Here is a 27,342-nt window from a genome sequence, read left to right as displayed (position 1 = left end):
AAAAAATCCTGAGAACCGGCAAGTAGATGGTTTAAAGCCTGTTGTTTCATTGGCCCATATTCCCTAACAGACCTATGTTGCAGATTCTTATTAAGTGTTCCTGATGTCAAGTCTCTAAGACAAAAACCAGCATTTTCAATGGCTTATCCAACATGTAACTTTGTGGGACTTACCCAAGGCCAGCAGTCCCCATCACCTAAGAAATACTGAGATCTGAGTTCTCTCCTCAGTGGGAAGAGATTAAAACCCACATTTCTCATGGCAGTATTCTCATCACCACACCAAAATGTATTTTGGGGCTGAAGTTACTTCATTGTGGTTAAATGAATAAAGATAGGAGATGCCAGGAAAAGAAACAAACAAATCCCCCAACAAACCAAAGGTAGCAACGAATGTCTAGCTTACCGGTAAGGAAACCATCCAATGTGGACACTCTTTCCACCTAAACACCTGTGCTCTGCTTGACTCTTACTTTTCCTCTATCTAATCCACCTTTTTGTATGTAAATTAGAACCACTTCACCAAGAAGCAAGAATTCCCTCATGCCATAGCTGCCTATAGAGTAGGAAAACAGGAGAAAAGCAAAAGAAATATAATTTGAAAAACTGAATCTGAGAGTCCCACCTGCTTTGTAACTGTGGTGCTACAGAGGTGGGGGTGCAGTCTTACTTGCTTTGATGGCATTTTAAAGGAGTCCTATCCAAAGTTAAGGTTGCAGATCTACTAAAGGTCAACCAGTTCATCCAGGTGTCATAAGAGAAGATCAAGTTTAACCTTGCTAGCTGCAGTTTAAATCCATAGCATTTTATTCTGTTTGAAAGAATGCAGACAGAAATTATCACTTTTATGCATATTTCATGACTTTCTTTGTATCAGTCCTCGTTCTTCTCCTAGTCCAATCAAAGCAATTTCTTTCAATCCTTTATTTTAGATCCTGATTTCCAGATCTTTCATCATCCTTGTTGCTTTCCTTTGGACTCTAGCATGTTTATTAATGGGTGGTTGTCAAAATAACAGACCTCACTGTAACAGAGTAAACGAGCACTCTGCAAGTCTTACCTACGCCAGTTTTGGGTAACTTTCGGTACGTTCAAATTTTGACAACAGTAAGAAGTGATGTATCCACTATAACCTGACTCTCCATCCAGAACTGTTACTTAACTAGTTGTTTCCCAGGATCACTTCGTGCAATTGCTAAAGAAAATCCCACCAAACCACCACCACAAGACAACCCACCACCCTTTACTTTGCAAATTAAAACCACATGCACCAAAATCTCAAAAGCAACTTAGACTGGAAGTCTTGAGGAAAGCTACCTTCCCGTTGCCCTGACAGGTATGTTTATACAAGTGGGATGGGATTTAAGGCATTCTTTCCTCAAAACTCTTAAGCAGCATACTAACTACAGTGCTGACTTTTCAGATTAAAATCTATAAATGCTTAATTCTCCCCTGTGGCATTGTTGAAGCACTCTTGGCTTTTATTGCTGGTTGCTACAGGAAGCCCCTATACAACTGCTGAGCTTGTGTTTGCACCGCTCGGGGCCCATGTACTCCCTGTAACGGTGCAGGTGGAAGCAGCGACGCAAAACCCTGGCATCTGACGAACTGCTGTTTGTTGTCCCGCCAAACCTCCCCCAAAGCACGGGCTTCCCAGCGAAGGCCAGCCCCGGAGCCAGGCGGACGGGGCTGCACAGTACACATTACGAGCAGGTAACCTCGCCATCCCGGAGCGGTCCCGCCCGCGGCGGTAGGCAGCCCGGGCTCGGGCTCCAGCCCCAGGCCCCGCCCCGCAGCAGCGAGGACCGCTCCCAGGCTGCCGCGTACAACCCCCGCGGAGCCGCCGCGGGATAGGCCCGAGGCGCCCACCCACCGCGAGCAGCGGCGGCCACCAGCAGCGGCCAAGCTGGGGTCCCGCGCAGCCCTGCCGGCCGCAGGCCTCGCTACGCCGCCACCTCCCGGCACACACGCGGTGGAGCGGAGGCAATGAGCGTTATTTAACGCCCCCGGCCCGAGCATTCCCCAGCGCTCCCCCGCGGAGCATGCGCGTCCCGGGCCCGCGGGCGGGGAGGGGATGGGGGAGGCACCAGCTCCTTCCGCCTGCGCGCCCCCTGCCCCCCCCCCCCCCCCCCCCCCCGCGCACGCGCACTCCCCGCTGCACGCCGCAGGCCCCGCCCCCGCGCCGTCGGAGCCGCCGTCGGCGGGCGCGCGCGAGGCTGTTTCCCGCTCCACGTGACATGGAGGCGGGGACGGGAAGGGAAAGGTCAGTGGCGACGCCGGCGGAGGGGGAGCGGAAGGTCAGGGCGCCGCGGAGCGGAAGTAGGAGCCGGAGCCCGTCCGCCATTGTGGGGAAGCGGAGCCCAGAGCAGGGGGGGAAGCGGCGCTGCGTCCGGCCGGCCGGCTCCTTCCAGCGGGAACCCGATCGGCGGCGGCGGCAGCGAGCCCAGGCGGCGGCGACAATCAGGCGGCGGGGAGGAGGCGGCGGAGGCGAGCGGCGCGGCGGGCGGGCGGGCGAGCGAGCGGCCCCGGCGTGCGGAATCACTCGAGGCCCAGGCGTAGCGGAGCGAGGGGATCGCGGCTCCCCGTGAATAATGTCAGCCACCAGCGTCGACCAGGTACGGCCGTGGGCGGGAGGGGCGGCCGCCCTCTCCCTACCCTTTCCTCTTCTCTGGCCCGTCGTTAGCCCCGGGGGGGGGGGGGGGGGGGGCGGCGGCCGGGCGGCTACCTGCACCTTCCCTCGCCGCCGGAGCGGCGCGGTTAGCGGCCTCCTTCCTCCCTCCCTCCCTCCCTGCCGCCATGGGCAGCGGCGATCAATCGGAGCCGGCGGCGCCCGGGATGGCGGGCCCTTTCCCAGCTTGGCAGCCCCTATTTATAATCGGTGATCCGCGCCAGAGCCGCTCCGCCTCCCCGCCCGCTGGGCCCGCCGGCGCTCAGCTCCGCGCCGCCGGGCCCGCCGCCTCGCCGGCTCGGCCCTCTGCCGGCCTGCCCCCTTCCGCGTCCCCACCGGCGGGCCGGCCCCCCCGCCAAGCCCCGCCGGGCGCCCGTTTCCGCGCTCCGCTCAGGGAGCACCTCGGTGCCGAGCTCCCCGCCGTGCCCGGCTCCTTCCCCTCTCCCCTGCGCACCCCTCATTCCTTCTGGCTCCTTGCTGCCGCCTCCCTTCGTGCCTTTCTCGCTCCTCACCCACCTCTTCTTCCTTCGGGCCTCTGCTCCTTCCCCGTGGCCTCCCGCTTCTTCCCGCCGCTCTCCCTGCGCGGTGCTGCGCTGTTTTAGTTGGTTCTTCATGGACCTTAGAGTTTGTCATTTTGTGTCTTTGCTAGGCTTCTGCTGGCCGTGCTGGCTGGCTGGAAGCGATTCTGTCCTGGTCTCTGCTTCCTCTCTGGGCCTCTGCCACTCCCCAAAAGTTGGCCGTGCAGTCTTCTGCCCCCTTTTATTTTCTCTCTGCGGCTTTAATGTTTTGTTTCTTTTGTCCCTGTGCATGCTCTCCAGTTTCCTTTTATGTGCTTATTTATAGCTCGGTGATCTCTTAGCTTTTCATTGCTCTGTTTTCCACGAAGGTGGCTTCTTCCCAACTTTTTTAGTTCTATGTCTCTTGTTGGTTTCTGCATGCCTTTGTGTCTGGATTAGATTAATCCCAAAAGATGAGGTGGTTCGGGTGTTTAAGATTACAGAGATTTTTCTCCAGTTTTGGGAGAGAGAGTTGACTAACCAGCGCAGCTTTAGATGGAGCTGTGTTAAACAGTCTTGTGATAACTCTGAGACAGATGCACATAAAAGCAAGATGGAGGTGATTGCCTCCTGAACTTGCAAACCTCTGAATACTGAGGTTTTTAGGACTAAAATTGTTAGAGAGCCTGAAGACCCACTCATGCTTAGCTGTACATGTGTGAGAAGATGACTTAGATTTTCATGGGCTAGCATTTATTTTTCTAAGCTATTACATTTTGCTATAGAGAAATTAAGGATACTGTAACTTGTACTGTTACAGTGATTCTTAGTACATGACAGATTAACAGTGTTTTGTAATGACTAATCCTAAAAAAAAAAAAAAAATCCTCCTTAAGGTATTATTTCCTTGTGTGAAAGCTTCATATAGAGCGTATCATTTTCTCAATGTAATTGCATGGATGAGGGACATGCAACTCTTAGTTGAGCTTACAGTATTGCTGTGTATTCCTTTGTATATCAAAAAAGCATTGTAGATTATTCTTTGATAAGTACCCATCAGTCAACTTAAAAGATGACATATGATAATGAAGTTTACTGGCAGTAATCTTAAGCTACTAACTTTCTTTGTTCTTTTACTCTATGCTTTGTTTATTGTTTGTATTTTGGGGGCAGCGGGATCAGGTTTTTGATACCATTTAAACTTCACATGCTGTAAAAGACTACATTATTTTAATGGGTTTTGGTGAAGTTTTTCAATTCTAAAATTATTTTTTTGGGGTTTTGTAATGTTTTATGTGGTATTATTTTATATAGTCTAATGTTTTAAATAATATTTTAAATGGGTATTTAGTTTTAAAAGAACAGAATTGGCAAATAAATGGAATTACCCTGAAGTAAACTTTAGAGGATTCTAACTGAACTTGTTTTGCTTCCCCCTGCCCCTCCCCCCACCTTTCCTATATACAGAGACCTAAAGGACAGGGAAATAAAGGTAAGTTGATTCCTTGTATTTCTGTATAAGTCTCTAATGCTGCTGTTTATGGAGGTTAATCTGTCTTCAGACAATTGTGGGAAGAGAATGTAGCTATAGGATGTGTTTTATTTCAGAGCAAGATGACAGGGAATTGTGTGCCAAAATGTTATTTCCCACCATTTTACTGTGGCACAGTGGTACATAAATTTAAAATGTTTTATTTTGCAAATAAAGTTTAATGTCAGAAGTCAGACAATAACATAGCTATTTCTTTCTAGCTGACTTTATGATATGCTTGTATAATCTCTTTTAACAGTACACCTTGGGCCTTTCTGTGCAGTGAATAGAATCAGTGTGCTAGAATCATCAGGAAGAATCTTTTGAACAGCTTCCCCAGCTTGCGAGACAGCAGCCACATGACTATTTAGTTACTCATATCTGTGAGCAGAACACATCACCTTCCTTATTCTCAGAAATTTTGTAGGCTTTTCATTTTAGTGTCAGTATAGAATATTCTCTCAGTGTTTGTAGGTCTTCTGCTTTTCTACTTTTTTCATGATTCTGTCAACATTTTAGTTTTTAAATACCATACTCAACGGGGTTTCTTCTCTCCCACAGAAACAAGGAGCTAACTGCTTAATATTATTCTGTATAAAATTCTTGGCAAGTCTCATAAACAGCATCTCAGGTTGTCTTACGATTTGTTTCTTGTCTGGAATTTGTTATCTTTGATACAAAGACTGATACTCTATTTGGGAATTGTTTTGCCTAATTAGTACATTTGTGCCTATTTAATTCTTAGGTGCTCAGCAAGCTGAGCTGTTAGAATAGCATGCACACAGGTACCTTCGTGTGTTAATATGGTTATTATTTCTTCATGCAGATAAGAAATTTTCTTTTTTGAGCTCATGTATTCTTTGCCCCCTGTTGTTCATTATCTGAACTAATCTAATTGTTCTCTGTGAACTGTCATTCAATGTTATCCACAACGTACATATTCTAGCCTCTGTGCAGATTATCTGCTGCTTATCACATGCATCACTTATGAGGTAGCAAATAGGGTTTGCGAATTTTGCTGGATTTGGCCACTTTTAATTTCTCTGCGTTCAGTGAAAAATGAGCTTGTTTTTACCTTCCCAGTTTGGTCGTTCTTGAATACTTGTTCTCTCTTGCAAACTGGAGCTTTAAGCTGTTTCTTTGTGTCTTTAAAATAGTTTGTGTTTATACCTTCCATGTTGCCCGTGAATGAGAAAAGTCATATTCATTTTAGCGAGTAGTTTATGGCTTCATATCCTTTGAATTACCGTATCTCAGTTTTACTGACATTATTGAGATGCATCTATTAGAGAAATCGTACAAGTAGTTTCTGAACTATATATATATGAATTGGAGAGGAAGTATTAAGCAGTTCTGTTTAGGTGTTATGTTGCAGCTTGTTTAATAGTGAAAGTGCACAAGTCAGCCTTACTTTAATGTATTTATGTTAGCATATTTTTGTGTGCTATAATCTGTGGATACTGCAGAATGTTTGAATTAAAACACGTTTCTTAGTTTGCTATGTAAGGCAGAGATTTTTTGCATTTCTGAGCTTGGATTTTTATGGACTGCATTCTTTTAAATAATAGATATTTACTATGTATTCTTTTGGTAAGAATATGACCTAAATGAAAACTACAGTGAAACAAACCATTAGTCTCCTCCGTTCTGTTAAATTATTTGATTTAATGAAACTAAGTTACGATTTAGCATTAGATTGAAGTCCTGGGAGCTTTAAGAGCTTTAAGCATAGTGCAGCATGAGTAGATGGCTTTGGGTCACAGATTTTTGCAAGAGGATAAATTAAGTTAGTATCAGCAATCCTTGCTGACCACATGTTAGCAGACAGTAATCTTTTTCAGGTGTCATGATAGGTCCCAGCTTAAAGAAGCTTCAAGGGAAGATGTGATACTGTTAAGACTAATCTGAAGTTGGTTCGGTGAATAAGAGTAGTAACATTAAAGAAGATGGTGAAAAGGTTACTGACCACATGTCTGGTAGAGCATATGAGAAAATGTGAGTGAACAGAATAAGGGCTGTATGCATGTCAATAGAGTATTTTTCCATATCAAAACAAAAAAATATTAGACCTGCAAATTATATTGGGAGGTAGGTGATTTGTATGCTCTAGTAAATTTTTTGCATGCTTTATTCTAGTTGATTGTAAGTTGGTGTACTGTGCTGTTTCCCTTGACCAGAATTTCTGGGATTGAAGTTCTAGCGTGCAGAACAGTTCTATTGTGTTGGATATTAATGTTGGTATTTCAGAGGCTTAAATGAGTAAATTATCCTATCTTGAAAGTTTTCTTATTCTAGTTGTCAACTGCTTTACAGTTGACGTAAGACATCAGAACTGATCTCTTGGAGGGGCCGGGGGGAGAAACGCATTCCTGAAACTCCTGGTTTTTCCCCCCTTTGGTGTGCCAGTGTATCACATGTCATAGGAAAGTGCTGTCTGAATTCTGTTTAGATATCTATGTATATAAATTTTGGTTTTATAGAAGTTTTAAATGTAAGTGTTAAGCTTAAACAAGGATGAAATAGTCAATGTTTCTTTTAGTACTTATTCTTCACAGTAATCAAGGTTTAATGGCTTCTTGTAATGAAAAAATTACTCTTACGCCTTTGGCCATCATTTGTGCATTTTGCAAGTGGTTATTCAAAGGATGGTAGCAGTTAAAAGAATATAAGCTTTAAGTTCCTTTATTTGCTGAGCTGCTTTCTTCCCAATATCTCATTACGTGATACGTTTGCACAGTGTTTGCGGAAGTATACAGTATTTTCAGGGTTGGATTGTTAAGAGATATTTTTAGTAACTGTAGATTAGTTTCAATTAGTATTCTTCATCACTGCCCTGTTCAGTTGGAACACCTAATGTGAGATTTTTGGGAATGAGGCATGCATCTTAATCTGTTTGCTCTTGTTAAATGTGTGTGTGGGCTACATTCCTCATTATTAACACATTATGTAAAGTTAGAATGAAAAGCCAAAGAAACACACTTCAAGTCATGCTATTTCCCTGGGAAAGGTATATATTTCTAGGAGGGATATTGGTATAGAACTACTTTGTGTTAACATAAGATCTCAATACAGAATGAATAAGAAAGAAAATACATTTACAAGAATATTCCGTGTTAGTTGTAATGGCAGACCAAAAATAATTCTGTCTTAAGTGACCTTTAGATACCTCTGAAACAATAAACACAGCAGATGCACATTTTATGAAGATTAGCTGTCAGTATGAGGAGATTAATTTTGATAGGATTCTGGTCTTGACATGCACCTGTTTATTCCTTTATTTGTGGTTGCGTGCTTTTAAGAAATTTGTATGCTGCCATCTAGGTTTTTCGGTATAACAGAACTGTATTTGAGAATTATGTTCTCTATACTATTTAGTTAAGTCTAAGCAACAAACATGGCATGGACAAAAGATTTTGAGGCTCATCCCCTGTGTGACTGGGCCAAACATAAAGATAAAAATAGTATTCCAGCTCATATGTTACCACTGTGTATAAATTCAGGATGAATAATGACCTTAATGGAAACTCTTTAATTATGGGAAGAAAACCCCCTAACACCTAATGTCAATTTAAATTTGGTATTTAATTAGGAATATTGTCCTATCAAGTTTTAAAACCCATTGTGCTCACCATTGCTGCTCATATTTGGCTATACACACTGTGCCAGTTTGTAATAACTGAAGTATCAAGTGTACTGACTTTTAAAGCTTCAAGGTATTCAAAACAAAAGTTGCTTTCTTTCTTCGTAGATATTTGTTGTGGAAAAAAAAATCTTGTGTTAAATTACGAATTTTTAGCTCATTTACTGCTGTCTGAAGTTAATACATTTTTCAAGAATTTTGGTTATTCCCTTGCAATTACATCTATTTCTTTGTCATTTTTTCAGCTACTTTCATTCCTTGAAGGCAGTTTGTTTTAGAGGTGTTAAAGTCAAATGTGGGGGAAATAAAAAAAATGAAAAAAACTCTTTTTGTATTAAGTGACTTGCTCCAGACACCGCTTGGTTGCAATGTGAACTTTAGGCAACAACACCCTCCCAACCCCCGCCAATGAAACAGAAAAAAAACCCCACTCTTAAACACTAACTCCAGGAAAGTTGGAAGTTTAGGTACATGGTTGTATATACTTTTCAGAAGCTTTTGCTGAAAGAGGGAAACCATGGAGTCAGCTCCTAAGTCAGCATCTCAAGCTGTCAGAAAATCTGCTGTTTTGTTGCTGTAACTTCTGCTGCGTGGTGTCTCAGTGCACCTTCCTGATCGCTATAAAACTACCCTGCAGCCCCCCCCCCCCCCCCCCCAATCTGATAGATAATAAAAAGATTTTATTTGGAAAAGCAGTAATTTATTTTTGAGAAGAGGGCTTAATCTTCAGGCTTTATCATTCCAAATTGCTGGTTTAAGTCCCTGTTCTGCTTTGCACCATAGGAAACAGTGGAACTTTGTAGAAATTTGTGCAATTTGACTATGAGTAGTAGCCTGGGGGAGAGTAGAGAGACACTTCAAGTAATTTGAGCAGCAGGAAAATATCAGGTAGATGTAATTAATGCCTAGATGAAATTAAAGGTAATAGGAGGCGAAGAAGAGCAGATAGGAAGAGATATCCAGTGTATAGTGGCATATATGTTGGGAGAGGATTGTGATCACCATTGGGGACTTCAGCTTTTGTGTCTGTCTTGCTTTGTCCCCTCAGAGCTTGAGATGCTGCCACTAATGCAGTACAGTATAATATTATGTGGGAAATACAGAAATAAATAGCTGAATAGTGCCCTTCATGGTTGTCTTGGTGGGCAATTGCCTTTCCTCCTGGCAGGAGAAAGCTGTGTGTTGCAGCTTTCCCTGAACCTATTGAATGTGTCTGATCTGGTTGGTCTGCACATTTGCGCTTTGTCTGGTACTTCTGGAAACGCTGGATTTACTGCCTGTGCAAATAAGGTGTGCCTGTAGTTTTTCCTCTGTCTGTGGAGCACAGGAAAGAATAGTCAGGAGTAGTCTGCTCTGGTTGCCATCTGCCCCTGTTTTGGCTGGGATAGTGTTAATTTTCTTTTCAGTAGCTGCTACAATGCTGTATTTTGGATCTAGTACAAGAATAATGTTGTTAACTGGTAATGTTTTTAGTTGTTGCCAAGTGATGTTTATACTAAGTCAAGGACTTCTCAGTTTCTTAGGCCCTGCCAGGGAGAAGGCTGGAGGGTTACAGGAAATTGGGAGGGGACACAGCCAGGACAGCTGACCTGAACTAGCCAAAAGGGTACTACATACCATAGTACGTCATGCTGAGTATATAAACTGGGGGGAGTTGGCTGAGGCCTTGTGATCATTGCTTGGGGACTGGTTGGGCATTGGTCAGCGGATGGTGAGCATTTGTATTGTGCATCACTTGTTTGGTTTTTTTTCCTTTTGGATTTTCTTCCTCTCTCCCCCTCTCTCCCTTTCATTACAGTTGTTATTATTATCTTTCATTTTATTTCAGTTATTAAATTGTTCTTATCTCAACCCACAAGTTTTACCTTTTTCTCAATTCTTCTTTCTATCCCACCAGGGGAGGGTGGGGGAGCGAGTGAGTGCCTATGCGGTGCTTAGTTGCCAGCTGGGGTTAAGCCACAACATCATCTTTCCAGACCTCTCCTGAGATCTGATCAGGATCATCAACAGGATGAGCTATTTTCTTTAAATTTACCAAAGTGGTGCTTAACAATATGTTCAGTTTCAACAAAGCACAAGTAGAAATATTTCAATGTACAGGCGATTTAGAAGTGTTATCTAGATTAAAAGTGCAACATAGATCTTCCAGAGAGTATACCTAATACAGATTTATTTTTAGTTTCAGTACAAAACGGTTCGATTCATCAAAAGGATGCAGTAAATGATGATGATTTTGAGCCATATCTAAGTAGTCAGACAAATCAGGTAAGTGAACCTTGTTTACTATCTTTAAGTTAATCTTGGAGTTCAGTTGACTTCCAGACAATTAATTTTTGGATGAAGTTTCTTAGCATTACTTACTTGCCTGAATATCTATTGAAATACAATTTTGTATTGTATCCCGTCTTATTATACGATATCTTAAACAGGAAGAGTTGTCTTAATTCTGGAAAAGATGAAATTAAAAGGCATGGTCTGATGGTTTCTGCTCTGACTTCAGAAAGATGCAGTTACAGGGAGCTTGGGGAAAAAACCAAACCCAATAACCAAAACATAAACCCCAAACCAAAACCCCACAGTGAAATCATAATCTACTGGATGCAGTTCAAAACAGCAGTGGCTCTGAGAAAATATTAACTGCTTGGGCATGATTTCCTTTGAAGTTGGTAGAAGTAGCTTGCAGTTGATGGCATAATAGATTGAAACTTAGTATTACTACAGCTTGGTATAACTCTTCTGCCAGGAAGTTAATGACTTATTTCCAGAGCTTAGAATTGTCTCTGTAGTCAAAAGTTAATATTCATTATGTTAAGTTTGTTAGCTGTAGTGGTCTTCAGAGAGGGAGAACGTGCAAATTATTAAAAGGTTTTGAGAATTTTCCTTACCCTCCCATTTTTTTTTCAAATAATACAACATGAAGGAGGCATCAGCTAGTGGATGATAACGTGTAGGTTTTTTCCCCAAAACAACATCAGAAGTCATAGGGGGGTAGTCCTTCAAATCTCTTGGAGCTTTATCTTCTCAAGAAGTAAATGCTGTGATTTCCCAAGAGTTTTAGGAGTGGGATTTGAATTTAGGTAGCAAACTTTGTTCTGCTAGACCACAGATTGTACTTAATGCCCATTCTCAATAGTGTGGCAATGTTACGGTTTGGTGGTTGTTCCTTCGGAAACAAACAGGCATCCCATCCTTTTCACTATAATGTTCTGGCAGGTGTCTCCAATTAGAAGTGAGAAATTTGAGAAAAAACTAAGAATACCAAAACTTTAAATCATGGTTGCAGCTATTTTTCGGATTTTATGAAACTAAAGTTGTTATGACTTGTTTTTTAAAGTAGCGTGTTATTTTCTTGATACTGTTGACATAGAGGCATTTTAAGCCTCGCTCAGTAACTGAAAATAAAGATAATATATTACAAAAAATGGAGCTCTTCAGTGCTTTGAAAAGGTCTCTTGAGGAAAAAAAATGGCCATTTCTAACCTTGTTCATCTTTTATGTTGGGAGGAATGGTGGAAGTTACAAATGCTTTCATATAATCCTTAAAAATGTTTTGGACTGTATTACAATTTGTTTTGTTTTTCGCTGAGTATAATTGTCTATATTGCTGATTTCTGTTTTATTCTCTTGCAGAGTAACAGCTATCCACCAATGTCAGACCCATATATGCCTAGTTATTATGCTCCATCCATTGGATTTCCATACTCTTTAGGCGAAGCAGCATGGTCAACTGCAGGTGACCCTCCAATGCCATACTTGACAACTTATGGACAGATGAGTAATGGCGAACACCATTACATACCTGATGGTGTATTTAGTCAACCTGGGGCATTAGGAAATACCCCTCCATTTCTTGGGCAGCACGGATTTAATTTTTTTCCTGGGAATGCAGACTTCTCTACATGGGGGACAAGTGGATCTCAGGGACAATCAACACAAAGCTCTGCTTACAGCAGCAGCTATGGCTATCCACCTAGTTCTCTTGGGAGAGCCATAGCAGATGGACAGGCTGGATTTGGCAGTGATACTCTGAGCAAGGTGCCTGGTATTAGCAGCATTGAACAAGGCATGACTGGACTGAAAATTGGTGGAGATATGACGGCTGCTGTAACAAAAACTGTAGGTTCAGCTCTGAGCAGTACAGGTATGACAAGCATTGCAGCAAACAGCGTGCCCCCAGTTAGCAGTTCAGCACCTAAACCAACCTCATGGGCTGCCATTGCAAGGAAGCCTGCTAAACCTCAGCCGAAACTCAAGCCTAAAGGTAATGTGGGCATTGGGGGCCCTGCTGTACCACCACCACCTATAAAACATAACATGAATATTGGAACTTGGGATGACAAAGGGTCAGTGGTAAAAGCACCCCCAGCCCAACCAGTACTGCCTCCTCAGACTATAATCCAGCAGCCTCAGCCATTAATTCAACCACCACCACTGGTGCAAAGCCAACTGCCTCAACAGCAGCCTCAGCCACAGCAACCACAACAGCAACAAGGACCTCAGCAGCAGGCCCAGCCTCACCAGTTGCAGCAGCAACAGCTGCAAAACCGCTGGGTAGCTCCTCGTAATAGGGGTGTGGGCTTCAGCCAGAACAACGGAGCTGGTAGTGAGAACTTTGGTTTAGGTGTTGTATCCGTCAGCTCCTCACCTTCTGGTGTGGAAGTGCACCCAGTGCTGGAGAAACTAAAGGCCATAAACAACTACAATCCCAAAGACTTCGATTGGAATCTGAAGAATGGACGTGTGTTTATAATCAAAAGTTATTCAGAGGACGATATTCATCGCTCCATTAAGTACTCTATCTGGTGTAGTACTGAACATGGTAATAAGCGCTTGGATGCTGCTTACCGGTCCCTGAATGGAAAAGGCCCACTGTATTTACTCTTCAGTGTGAATGGCAGTGGACACTTCTGTGGAGTGGCTGAGATGAAGTCTGTTGTGGACTACAATGCATATGCTGGTGTCTGGTCTCAGGATAAATGGAAGGGGAAGTTTGATGTCAAATGGATCTTTGTCAAAGACGTTCCCAATAACCAACTGCGGCATATTCGCTTGGAAAACAATGACAACAAACCGGTTACCAATTCGAGAGACACTCAAGAGGTACCCCTAGAAAAAGCCAAGCAAGTGCTTAAAATAATTGCTACTTTCAAGCATACCACCTCAATCTTTGATGACTTTGCACATTATGAGAAGCGTCAAGAGGAGGAGGAAGCCATGCGTAGGGTAAGAAATCAATGTCATTATAACATGTCTCCTGTTTTTTCTGGCTTGCAAACCTTGTTTTTCATACAGCTGGAATTTCTGTGTGTGAGAGTTGAATCAGAAAGTGGTGTTTTTTAACCAAGCTGTCTGTACTTGATATTTAGCTCTTAATGAAAAGATTTAAGTTCTTGTAACTTGTGGTGTTAATGCAGGTGTGTGTTTAACCATAACACAAACGTAGGCCTGCATCAGGGACTTCTGACATGTTTTACCCTTCAAAGTAAACAAAAATTGAATTGAGTGTATTACCCATAACTGAAGTCTTCTAGTTTAGATTTTTACAGTTTCTGGATGTCACAGAAAAGACCAGAAATTACAGAAGAAGCTTACTTTATTTAACATATCATTACAAGTCAAATTTTGCTTTAATGAAATGTTAATAGCATGATTACTGTGAAAATTAGGCTTTCTCCTTGATACCATTTCACAACTGTGAAACACAAAAGTGCTACAAGGATGACTTGTACAGTGTTGGAATAATTTTTTGGACCTTTCTGGTAGTACATTTCCTGAAAGAAGTAATGTGTAATTAATTTCTGTGAAGAAAAGTATGCCTACGATAGATCTGTAGAGAAACCTTTAGTTTTGGAGGTATTTCAGAAAACCAGAAGAGGGAGAAAAGAATTTAATTTAAGCTGTTTTGTAGTACTTGTCTACTTTGTCTTGTGTGTACTCTCCCTACTAATAACACTTGTGTTCGCCATTGGCCACAATATTTACTTTTGTTATATTTATTTTCTTTCCAAGCTTGCTGGTAACTGTAAATACACGATTTGTCTCATGATGAGGAACATTTCAGGAACTATTGCACCAGTTAGATGATGTGCAAGTATTCAGAAGTGGGAGTTTGCATCACTGCAGTTTGGTGGTAGTGCTCTCTGTTTATCCTGTCACACCACCTTCTGAATAAAAAAACCCTCAAAAGTCTAGGGTTTATACTAAATAGGTGCTTTGTGGGATGTGAAGTCCTGAACTGGTTCACTTCTTGAAGCTGCCACAATTCTCGCTGCATACGAATTTTATCTGCTTCACAGCTTCCGTATTTTTTAGGTTTCTAGTAGTGCTGCAGTGGTTCCACCTCTTATATCTTCCTGGTCCTTCCAACACACATTGCATCTCCTATAGACCAGTTGTGAATACCCAGAATCGATTTTGTAGTTTTATTGCACAACTCTGCAATAAATTGTCACGTAGGAAGTTTTTTATTGTTTGGAGGCAAAATGATAACCCAGTTGGATACGTAACGCCTTTTGGTTTTTCCTAAAAAGAAAACTGAGTATGGCCTAAATCATTACTGTTAATTCCATGCTATCTTGCATGATGGGAGGATGGACCACATTCTTAACTAATATTCAGTGCAAGGGGAAAACTTTGACTCTTTCAGGCTTTAGTACAACTTCCTTGTGGTATTTGCTCATGTTTCAGAAGGACTAAGGTTACTGTGTTTCTCTGTAGCCTTTCTGTTTCAGTATTTCCTTAATTTTTTATGTTTTAAGACACTCCACAAATAACTGATTTGCTTCAAAGTATCTATTTTTGTGAAAAAAACTTATCTTAAGGAGTCATAATTCAGACATGTCCTAGCAACTCAGGAAGAGAATGTTTTATTTGTGGTTTTGTTCCCTTGGTGGTAGTAAGAAGCTATGATATGCAGTGTGTCGGGGGGGGGGGGGGGGGGAGGAACATAGATTGTTGGTAGTATTTCTATGTATGCTAAATGTAAAATTCAAAGTACTAAATGCAGTGTTTAGTAGGTCTCTAACTAGATGACTGTGATTAAGCGTATTTGTATAATAAAATAACATTGCTGTTTCCCTTAATATCTTCAGGGAAACATACAGCATCTGTATGACTCTAGTACTGAACTCTGCATTTGTCTGTTAACAGTTACCTTTCCCGGTACTATTGAGAGAAAACATACTTGTCAAGATAATTGCACAGTAGGCATTGATAATTCTCCAACATCATACAAACTGGTTTTGTTGGAAATTATAAAAAAAATATTTAGAGCTGCATATCTAGTTCTGAGGCTTTCTCTTTTTAGATGGATTTGAGATATGCCTTAAGCAAATTAATATGTACTTACAATGTAGGAAGTCCAAATTAAACTAATGACAGCTACTGAAAGTTCATCATTCTCTTATGATTGAGTGTTCATTTTAAACCTCTAGGTTTCTTTTATTACACTGTGTACAAACAACCTGTCTTTAAATTGTAAACATACAATTGTTAACTCTTCTATGATTCAAGAGTAGTTTGGAAATGCAACGATTAGTATTGTAAGCTCTGGGTTATGGTTAATTGAGTAATCCTTAATTACCTCATGCCAGCTAGGCTTTTATGGAGCTGTATTTAAATTTGTGCACTTTCTACTGCCCGTAGAACTAAGTTAAGTTCATGCCCATTTTCTATGGCAGCTGTGGCAATCACTTTTTCCAGTGTTTTGGTCTCAAAAAATATGCTTATTGATGTTAAAAAACCGTAAAATGCATCAAGCAGCAGTAGTCATTTACATGTTCCTTAAAGCTCAGTTAATGTTGTGTTGTTCCATGGGTGGTAACAAACTGTCATACAGCCAGTGTCCTAAACATAGTAAACAGCATATGATTTATTAATTTAATTTATAACTGTTCATCATTCCAGCTAACTTATTTTAAAATAATTGCTTGTAAAGTTTAATTTTAACAACTTGGGGTGGGGGGGAGGAAATCAATAATTAATTTCCAGTATGACCAGTATGTTTTATTAAAATACGTCAGTATACTTACCAAAGTGCCATGAATAGTTTGTGATTAACATGAAACTTCAGTAACTTTGCCATTTGATAAAGGTTACTTGCAAATGACTATGAATAGTCTCTTTAGTAAACACTGAAGTTCTAGTATTTACACTTACTGTTTGATGTAACCCTAGTGCATGTAGGGTGTCTACAGTTGGGGTTGGAAACAAATTTGTGGAATAATCATTCATTGGTTATTCAACCATCTTATGGCTCAGGTTTCAGGGTCCTATTTTAAACATACAAGTACTGTGATCTTTAACCAAAGGAGCAGAGAAATCAGCAATATTTCTCCATGAATCAGTAGTATATTGAAATAATCTGAAATGCCTTTAGTCCCTACCCTAGTTTGAACAGCTCTTTGTGGTGCAAATGTGCATATTGTCTGCAGATTATTTAAAAATGTGATTGTCTTTCAACAGAGAGCAGTAGCAGTAAGATCTAAAAAAACAGAACGGACGTCTTAAAATATGCAATTTAAGAGCATGCAATTACATTAGGAAAGTAAAAGGTACTGAAAACTAAAAAAATGCTGTATTAGTAGTTATGCACCTGATCTTCAGTAAATACATGGATCAAAATGAAATGTGGCTCTCATTTAAAAAATGCAGTAGTTGGGAGTTGACAACTTCCTCACCCTCAGGTGGTGGCTTGTTAACCTGCAATTACCTGTTGTCCTAGGACGGTTTTTTTTGTTGCTTTCTAGTGCAGAATTCTACTTTTGTAGCATATAGTGGAAAAAAGATCATGGTTCCACGTAACTGTAGAATGCTTCAGATTTGTTTTCTTAGTGAGATAGTTCAGAAAAATAAATAATTTTTATTTGTAGGAGAAGGTAGAGGAATTTGGTGTATGTTTGTGTTCATTTAATTTGCATTTGGAATTATTACTTTTCAGGTAGCCTGTAAATAGGCAGGTAAATAAGCATTTAAAATGGTAACTTTTTCCTGTTGTACTACAGATCTTGTAATAGAAGTGCTGTTACAGCTAAAACTTTCTGACTCTGAGAAGTACCAAAATTACTCAGAAAATACTGAGTAATTTCATATCCCCCCCCCTTCTCACACTAGTGTTAACTTCTGTTTCTCTGATAATTGGGTCATGATGAGGCTGCAGTGTTAAGCAGTGTAACTCCTTTCCACTCCAGGATGTTGCTGACTATGCTTGATTTGATATTTTTTAAAAATATCTTGGAAGGAGGGAAGGGAGAAAACATCCATTAAGAGTGAATTGTTGACACTTCTTCCTCCCCCTAGCCCACCCCCCCCTTCCAGCCATCAACTACTAGATTATAATATCAAAGTCAAATATAGATACATTCACAGTCCTTGTACAAGTCAAGGAAAACAGGTAGTTGACCAACATTAAAAATAGAGCTAAATTATAGTTGTACCAGAGAACTTTTTAAAATTTGTGTATTTACATCTAAAAGAAGTTCAAAACAGTAAATAGATTATGTATTATCTTCTAATGTGTGCATTTCCTATATGCTTTTGATGTTTCAAGGGCCATTATTTTGCAATTTCCTTGAACTTGGATGTTTATATACAGTTTCGTCTTCATAAATGACAGTCATATTGCAGACCTCTTGTCTATTTTAAGAAAAAACAATATGGTCTGAAAGTAGAAACAATACACATTTTTGCTCCCTTGATAATTGTGAGTTGAGCATGTACCTCTGCTTTCAGGAGAAAAGGATTAATTGCAGCAAGAATAATTTTAGACATACTGATCCAGAATTTTCATCCCAGAATGGTGGGCTTATTTACCATGTCTTCATTTGCTTTTGCATCTTTTGGAAACACTTAAAAATGACCTGCCAGTTCTCTTGTGATAGACACATGGATTTCAAATGTGCCTGTTTTCTGTGTGTTTGGTAGAGTCAGTTGTTTCTGTTCAGAGGTAGGTTTTACAATTAATTACAGCATGGGGATAGTATGGAAAGGTCTGGACGTTAAAATACAGTATCATATAGAGTGACTATGTAAGGGTTTGAGCAGTGTGGCCTGCCTTTATCTCATAAGGGAAAAGATGGTGCAGCCCTGGAAGCACATTATTGGTCTGTTGAATGAAAGATGGAATGTAATTAAACTCACAGGCCGTCTTAGCTTATAGTGGCAATTGTATGGATCTTGTTGCATTTTTCAGTTTGAAATCGCTGTCTACAAGATCAAACCTACAGAGTCTTTTACGGAGTGGGTTTAAATTCTCTGACTCTGGGACTTAAAAGACGCATTTCTCCTGTAAAATAGGGACCCCTATTGGAAAAGCTAGGAATATCAACCAGATGGTTTACCTTAATGCTCAAGAGAGCAGTCATTTTTGGAATCTTAATTCTTCAGTGTTCTTAAATGTGAAGGTAGCTGCCTAAGACATAACTTAAAACATGAATTGATCTGGATCTGTGACAGCTCTACCTTTTCTAAATGCTCTGTCTTTTAGTTGTGGTTTTAAAAGCAAAGGAGGAATTCTAAATCTTCCAGAGCAAAAGCAGAACCTTGAGTATGCATGAATAGCTGTTAAAATTCATGTGGGAGCCTTCTGCTTCCTGCTGCATCTCCCCAGACTGCACTGCTCTGTTAAGAACAAACTGATTAGAACACGGGTGCTTTTCCTGCAGTTTGCAGGGAAGAAGTATCCCTGCATATTGCAAGGAAGTTGCTACCTATGTGATTCTCCATGCAGTACTTCAGCTTTGCTTCATTGATTCGTGTCACAGATGGGCTAGTTAGCAAAAACTGGAGTAAAGATTGTTGGTGGTGCTTTGCTGGAAAAAATGGCTCTCTAAAACCATACAGATCTTGCATATCTAGTAAAGCTGTTTCTGTAGATTCAGTTGAACTAGGATTGTTTTGTATCAAAATTGATTGACTTTTAACCTTTAGATTCATCTAATTAAAATGCTATATTACAGGAATGTTAAGCTGTTTGAGCCCAGTTCTTTCTGAACACATTTTCAGAGGTTTGCTAGTGTACTTCGTATTGACAGGTAGTTATTGTTTTGCTTCTGTGTCTAGGGTTTTTAGTCAGTTGTGAAAAAGCAAATATAAACTTGCACATTTGTTGCACTTTCATATAGTATATAATGAGAAACCAAGATAAAATAAGTTCATGTTTTCTCATGATAGACTGGAATTTCAGTTACATGTGTGCAAATAGCATGAGTAGTGAGGCTTAAAGAAAAGTTTTCTGAGAAATTCTTCCCTAATGCATTTCGTAGGCCCTGCAGTGGATGGCATTTCTCTTCCAAGAAGTACTATGGGTTCCTTAGCAGAGCAATTAAATAAGATCATCTTGTTGCCCATGGGTGTCTGAGGAAAAATGTGTAATGAAGTACAGCACTGAAAGGAAGCACTTGCTACTTACTTGTAGTTAGAATTCACCAATCCAGCATTGAAAGTATCTACCTGGGAAAACAAGACTGGAAGGGCTTTTCTGGCTCATGGAGTTCAAACTTGGTTTCTGCAGAGCCTTTCCTTGTTGTGTCAACATCTTTAAAGTAGTTTTGTTTCTTTCCCCACTCCTGCCTCCTGAATGTTTGTGCCCTGTTATTTACTGTGCTGTGGAACTTCAGATGTGGATTAAAATTTTATTGAGCTAATGATAAAGGCAATAAAAAAAATATGGTCTGTCCATGTTCCACTAACAATGCAGGTGTCTGCTCAAATTTAAACTTACTTACCTTTTTACTGTAATTTGTTCTCATTTTTGCTATTGCTAAGTATGCTTCAGAGACTGCAATAAGTAAAATGCTATCAAAAGTAGTAGGAAGAATAAATAAACTCTAGATCTTGTACCTTTTCAGAATTTCTTAATATTTATATGCTTGAAAGCCTTATTTACTGTTTGGAGTTCAAATGATCTGCAACAGCAAGGTCTCAGATTCTGAGTATTAATTCGTAAGGCTTACCAGGAGAAGGAACTGCTCTGGAGTGGTAAAACCTCGTTTGACTTCCTGTGGTGACTTTGATTTTTAATGTGTGCCTTGTAGTTTTCATGTTGGGGTAAGGAACAGAGGAAAATGAGTGTTTAGGAAGGGATGGCATCTCCACAGGAAAAAAATTGCTAGGTCCGTGTAAGGCTTTTAGAGATCCTTCCCTCTTGTTTTCCCAGAAGTGCTTCTCAGAAAAATGTATTTAAATGTCTTTATCTGGTTTTGAGGTAATCTCTGTCTTCAGATTTACCCTCTCTGGTTTGGAATTCAAGAACGAGAAGTTAAGAGACCTTTATTTTACACTGTTTTCAAGTTTCAGTAATGTAGTTCATGTTAACAGCCTGTGAGGTCCGTGTTACAAATGGACTAGTTCCAGCGTTTTTCAGTTTTTTCAGTAATCAGTTTTTCATTGTGGCTTTCAAGTACTAAGGTCAGTGTTTATGCTGTCAGAGCTGTAATGGTACACTGGAGTGCAATAAACTGCAGATTATGGCTGATGCCATTAGTAAATGAGATTTCATGAACTTTGCTGTGGCTTCTTCTCGCCACCTCTACAGCTGTCTGTTCTGCCCCTGCCAGGTGTTCCTGCCCACGCGGCAGAGTTGGCAGAGATATGTGCCTGTGCCTCACTTCACAGAATGAATCTGACATGGTAGCTTACACTGCAGATGAGCAACGCTTTAAAGTTAAATCTTTAAGTCACAGTTCGCAGTGAGGCAACAAAGATGTGCTACATGTTGCCTTCTGAAGCTGCTGTGAGAACGCTGCCTCTTGGGAGAGGGGCAAAACAGACAGCTTCAGGCATGAACGTTTTAAACATTTTAGTACGATGCAAAAGTCTGGCAAAATTCTGGGGTTTTTTTGCAAGTATAGCTGATTGTGCTGGAGGTGAGTCTGTGTGGGAGCTCTGCAATTTCCCTGTGCCAGCTTGCAATCCTGGATAGCTTTCAAAATGGACACCTTGAAATTCTTGCACTTGCAACTGGTCTAAGAGAAGCAAAGGTCCTTCCTTCAGGTCTAACTTCCCTCACTTGGAGCTTCAGTTTGTAAGATCTTGGAAAAAGAAGTAGTACAGCCAAGGTGGTTGTTAGGTTACCATTCACATTTTTGCTACTTAAGATGAGGGCTTCTTTCATTTTCCTTCCTTTTGACAAAAACTTCCAGAAGCCAGTGTTGTGTGCATCTTGGTAGTTTCTTTCAAATCAGATCAGGGAACATTTTTGTTGCTTTGAATTTTGAAATTTTGTTAGCACAGAGATTTCGTTTAATCTAAGGATAAGTTGCATTGCAGCTGCTTTTCAGCATGGGATCATTTGATTAATGCTGTCAGTTCAGAGAACTGAAATTTGGAAGCAAGTCAGCCTCCCAGTTCAGACCATTTAATTCCATGGTTTTGTTTGCACTAGATTGATGCATGTTTCCAAGGCCCAAGCATTTTTAGGTTCACCTTCACTTGGTTCTGTCAGTTTGTGTAGAAATTTATTTGCATGTGTGAAATCGGCTCACTGCGTGGTCTGCACCTGGCAGGTACCTTTAACCAGCCAATAGATTCCCACATTGTTCTAATTCAGATAGTACTTAATTTCTCTACCTTGTGCTTGTGGTGTTTTGAAGCCTTCTTCCTCTGTAGAATTCAAAATGGACTTAAAATTTCTAACACCTCCTTGATTTCATCCATTGGAAGCATATAATCAGGATATCCTTCCCTTTCTGCTTTGGATTTTTATGAACTTAAATGCATTTTGAGTTCAGGGGCCAAAGCACAAGGTCTGTCAGTTTACTGTGCAGCAGTTTGCAATGCAGAGAGACTTTCTAGACAGCTTGAATCAGTGGTTACGTACATAATACTTGCAATCAGGCAGGAACAGATTATTTTATTTGTATATAGGTAGTATTTAAAATTGTTAAAATATTGATATTTAACGTCACAGTTTCATAGGCTCCTACTTAATACACAGTAGTGTTTTACAGCACTTAGTGCAGTTCTTTCAGTTGAAGTCTGCTAATAGTAGAGGAAAAATCTGAGATGTGTGTGAGCAGGCTATTTTTGCATGCCTTACATGCATAGTGAGGCATGAGGCCAGCGATCATCTGTTTTCAGCCTAGATGTGCACTGTGAACATACCAGTTTGCGTTAATGACTGATACTAACAATCTCACATTTTAAAAAGTCTTTTACTATGAAAATATAAGCCATGTCTCTTTGAACTAGGAAAAAAATGACTGCTAGCAGAATTGTGCAAGTATCGCTCTGGCTTTAAATATACTGAAGTTCTGCCCTAGAGAATGTTCAGTCTTAGACATACAGCTGCCTGGACCATGAGCTGCTTATTGTGACCAAGAACACTGTGTGAGCTTTACTTTTCTGGTGTTCATCTTGAAGCGACTTGGAGGTTGGTTTTAGGACTAGATCATCAGCAGTGCTCTAATAACCAACATAAATGTTATGTATCTTCTTCTTTCATTATAGTGTCTTTTTGGCAGAATTTATTTAGATTTATATGCTAATTTGCACCTTTTCTAAATAGTTCCTAGCATAATGAAGTTTCAGCATGCTATCAGATAGAGTGGTTTTGAAATGATTGTTCAAATGCCTCCTGGTTTATTTTGGTTTCCCTGCTATGTTTATGTTCAGTTTATAACATGCTGTGTAATGCAGTAACAATAAAAATACTGGAAATGAGGGAGTTTTTTGTTCTATTTTAAGTGGGGGAGGGAACCTACCTTTCTTCTATGAAGGTTTTTCAAAAAAGATTATATGATGTGCTCAGTCTATATTGAGAAAGGAAATGGTATTAGGAGATAAATTCCTAGTTCTTAGAGTCAGCCTACAGTGTCTTGTTACAGTCTAGAGGGTATGTAACGAAGGCAATGAGATATAGTTTATTGATCTGCTTTTATTTTTTTCCTAGAGGTAGTCATAATGCCTAAGTGTATGTTTAACAAAGTAGAGAAAATGGAGGATGATGATAAAGTGCTGAAAATGTTATTTGCTCTCTTAGACTTGTAATACAGAATACAGAACTTGTTAGTCCCTGATAGAAGTACAATGCAATTAGTATTTTAGACCTTAATGGTACATAGTTGTTTATCATTGTGTTTGCGTTACACAGGTGACATTACATTCTTCATTCCTTTACACCAAATGCAACATCTTGCAATGCTGTGAGGGCTTTGTAGTGAATATGGTCTTGAATGCAACTCAGGCTTGCATTCAGGTAGGGTTTTTTTCCAGCCATTCCTACCTCACTGGTTTTGTATTTTTGCTATTAAAAGTAATTTCTAAGAAGGATATGGATGGCTTTTTTTTTTTTTTTTTTTTAACGGCTTTTCTCACCATTTCAGCAGTGTGTTTGTATGGATGAGGTGGTACTGGGCCAACTTTTTCCTTTGGATCTTAAGCACATTGAAACATTTTATTGTAGGGGGCACTGAATGAGGTACCTGGGAATGTGATTTTTTTTATTTTTTTTTTTCCCCAGGGATAATAATGGATGGAGACTAGAATATTTAAATGTTAATACAGAGCATATTTTGTCAAGTTAAGCAGAGGATTCAGGGTACCTCTTGCTTGTTTGTAGGTCCCTTGGTCTCCTTACTCAGTTTACTTTGTGCAGTATATTTTATCAGAAGTGACTTAAAAGTAACATTATAAAACCTTTTCCGTTACCTGTTTTTTGGAATGTATTTGCCTCTTAGTTTGACATATACTTTTGTGTTTCTCTTTAAGAAGTTAGCTTGAACTAAGTATTTCATGTTCCTGAAAAAGTGAAGCTTTTTCTTTAAAGCTTGTTGCCTAATTTAGAGAAATGGCAAGCAATGCAACTGCTCTAGTGAGAAGAAAACAGATAATATTGAATTGTGTGTATTAACATAATTTTCCTTTGTGTTTTTGTTTTTTGTTTTTTTTCAGGAGAGAAATAGAAACAAACAATAACTATATGGAGATGTCCTGCTAGAATTACAACACTAATGATGTAGACTCTGGAAATGCCTAATATGTCTAAGAAGACGTTATTAAAGCTTTTTTCTGCTTAAGGTGACATCTTTGAACACTTTAACACAAAATTGACTCTTCTTGTAATGGTTCTCATCAGTGCATCTGCCCTTATACTCTCTCACCAAACACACTTGAGAACTGTACCTTCGTCAAGCACTTTCTGTCCTGAAGCTTTTACCAGTATCTGCTGTCTTTTGTATTTATGCATCCTAGCTAAGGCACAGGAGACCGAACGAATGCAAGGATTCATTAACTCTTTGAATTTGTTAAATACTAACATTTAACCATTAGAAGTGGTTCAATGATGTGAGATTCACATTGCTTCAACTTAATTTTTTCTTTGTTGTAGTTTTTTTTTAATTGTCAGTTTTTAGCTATTCAACAGATTAAAAGCAAATCATGCCATATTTAGTCCTGGAGTAAAACTCAAGTCTAAATGTTCATGTGAAAATTATTGTAGTAATCTTTTAATATGGCAAAGCAACTTTAAGCTGCAGTTTAGCCAAATGAAACGTAACATAAAATTATATTAGAATGACATCTCCCTTGTTCCAAACTGTTTGGTGTAAGAGAATATTAATATGCAGCTTGGTGGACACCACCAGTTAATGCACATTTCTTTATTTTTTTTTTCTGTAACATGTATTCTGAAAAAAGTGCATTTGTCTGAGGAACTGTTTGTTTGCTACCACTCAATGAATCTCAGTTTTGAGTAAATGTACCTCAGTCTAAATCAGACTTTTTATGACCTTTATAACTACATTTAAAGTAATCTTTAATTCCTATTTCTGGGTGTTTGCAAGCCTGACAGATTGCTATCATGAAAGTGAAAATTTACTCCTCTAGGTGATTCACTAGCTAAATAAACATAATTCTTGTTTAGCAAGCATATACTCTGTTTCTCAAATTTTTTTGTTTCATTGTCCCAACATCCAGGTCTTTTTTCCCCCATTTGAAAATATTTTGAGAAAAATACTTTGATCCATGGAGATGACATTCATGGCCATGTTAACGTGATTTTTGTTAGAACCAAGCAGCAAGAATTTTAGAATATGTATTAAACTGGGTAATTCTATACTAGTTTTTAACTTCTAGAAATTACGTCTTTTGTTTCAGTTTATATAGCAACACATTCTATCTGCTGGAAAAGAATATTAAAAAAATGTTAAGCGGGTGTATTGACTGTACAAAATACTGAACAGCCTGTACCAAACTCCAGGGATAGCTTTCTCTTTTTAGAACAGCAGTGTAGAAGTCAGATATGTTATAGCTTAAAATAGCAATACCACATATTACTTAAACATGTATTATGTCTTACTGTCCAACACAGATTTTTATATTGTGTTTTGAGTCCTTCATTTACAGATTCTGGCAATCAAAGTTCTGGAGCTTAAGTGGCAAAGGTTTGTTTTCAATACAGACTATTTTGCTGTATTTTACTTTCTCTCTTACTAAGCCTCTTGCACTCTTCTAACTTTGCAAACACAAAAAGTTCAGTACACACTTATTTCTTGCTCATTATTTAAAAAATTTTTGAGACTGCGGAGCAGCAGATACAAATCTTAATTTTTACAGCCAGTTTTCTGGAAGCTCGAAAGGGAAGCCACTCCCATATTTTGGGGAAAAGAAGCAATCTCACTTAAATGCAGATGTGTAACAAATACTAAGTGGTGTAAGGGAGGGAAAAGCAAAGTGCTTATTGTAAGAAAAGAGCAGGAGATAAAGGTTTCAAGCCCAAACCCTATGAAATTTGGCTTGAGCCCAAAAATTGCTGCTTCCATGCATATCTGTTTCTTGCTAACAAATTTTATAGCTATTTGTTTCCCTCTCTGGGCTGATTTATGGATTACTGTCTATTATTCCAACTGTCATTGGTCAGTAGAAGTGGCAAAGGCTAATGTTGTGAGTCCAAAGAATGTAGTCCTTCTGATGATCCTTCAAGGGATCAGCATGTTTCTGCTTCATTGTTACAAAAATATCTTACAAAAATGCACAGAAGTTTCTGTTTAAAAGAAAGCTACTGTTAAGAGTCAGGCATTCAGGAATTGATTGCATGTGCAGCCTGCAGTTCCACTGCAGTATTCATATTTTTGCAGGCTTTGTTAGTATTTTCTGCTTTACCCCTTGCCTCTTTTATTCTAATAGCATGAGCATTGCTCTTGGATTGAATCAGGTTTAGTATAAAATGGGTTCATCAGTGTGTTGCAGACTTTGAAAGCTCGGAAAATGAGACAGAATTGTGAGAGAAGGAGGTGATCACATTTAGAGAGCTGTGACAGTTCTTACACTGTTCCAGGATTGTTAGCAAATCTACAAATAGAAGAGTTTCATTGCTGATGGTGTTAGTCATGTTGCGACTGATTTGCTGACTGCTGAGAGTTTAGTATGTGCAGCTGAAATTAAAAGGAATTTTATGTGCATATAAAGTACTGTAAAAATAGTATATAACATTGTAAAATCAGCTATGGAGTGCTGTACTAGTTAATGGACATGTGAAACTTCTAGCCTTCAGCTTCCTTATGCACGAGTTCTTTTCCTCCAGAAAGAAAAGGAATGGTGCTTAATATCTCAAATAAATGTAGAAATACCTTTTTTTGGGGGTCTTGATTTTTCAATACAGTGAAGTTGTTGTAATGGCCGCTTGCTAATGGAGGAGTCAGTGGAACCCCTTTTCTGTTCCTGATGCCTTCTCCTTTGTGTCAGCATTTGTTTTCCTGTGATTCATACTGAGCCAGTTCAAGACGTTTTCTGTTGGTTTAACGGTTTGGGCAGTTCTCTGTGAGATTAGATGTTTAGAAGGGAGATGGTGGGAGGGCAAGGAAGATTTGCCCTTTCAGGACCAGGTACCCAGTGTTGAATAGGCTTAGCTGCACTATGGGTTGGTGAACCAGAGGTGCAGCAGAATGTTTAAAACTGGGAACGGCTCCACAAGAAAATAAAAATCAATTCTGTTTTCAGTGTAAGATTTCAGTAGTGTACAGTGGCAGTGAGATACGGTGTTATCACACACATTTAGTGATACCAGGAGGGAA

The 27,342-nt window shown here is 39.8% G+C and overlaps 1 protein-coding gene across 1 annotated transcript; it reads left to right on the top strand.

The window, feature by feature from the left end:
- Positions 1-2,230: 2,230 nt before the first annotated feature.
- On the top strand, positions 2,231-25,199 carry YTHDF3 (YTH N6-methyladenosine RNA binding protein F3). The gene is made up of 5 exons (XM_055704530.1): positions 2,231-2,614; positions 4,632-4,656; positions 10,515-10,600; positions 11,966-13,558; positions 24,224-25,199. Exons 1-5 carry the CDS (start codon positions 2,591-2,593, stop codon positions 24,245-24,247), a joined length of 1,752 nt encoding a protein of 583 aa, XP_055560505.1. The 5' UTR covers positions 2,231-2,590; the 3' UTR covers positions 24,248-25,199.
- Positions 25,200-27,342: the final 2,143 nt, after the last annotated feature.

Source organism: Falco cherrug, chromosome 3 (assembly GCF_023634085.1).
Source record: "Falco cherrug isolate bFalChe1 chromosome 3, bFalChe1.pri, whole genome shotgun sequence".
Lineage (NCBI taxonomy): Eukaryota > Metazoa > Chordata > Aves > Falconiformes > Falconidae > Falco > Falco cherrug.
Note: the sequence above shows the minus strand (reverse complement) of the source record. Positions and strands in the feature narration are given on the sequence as shown.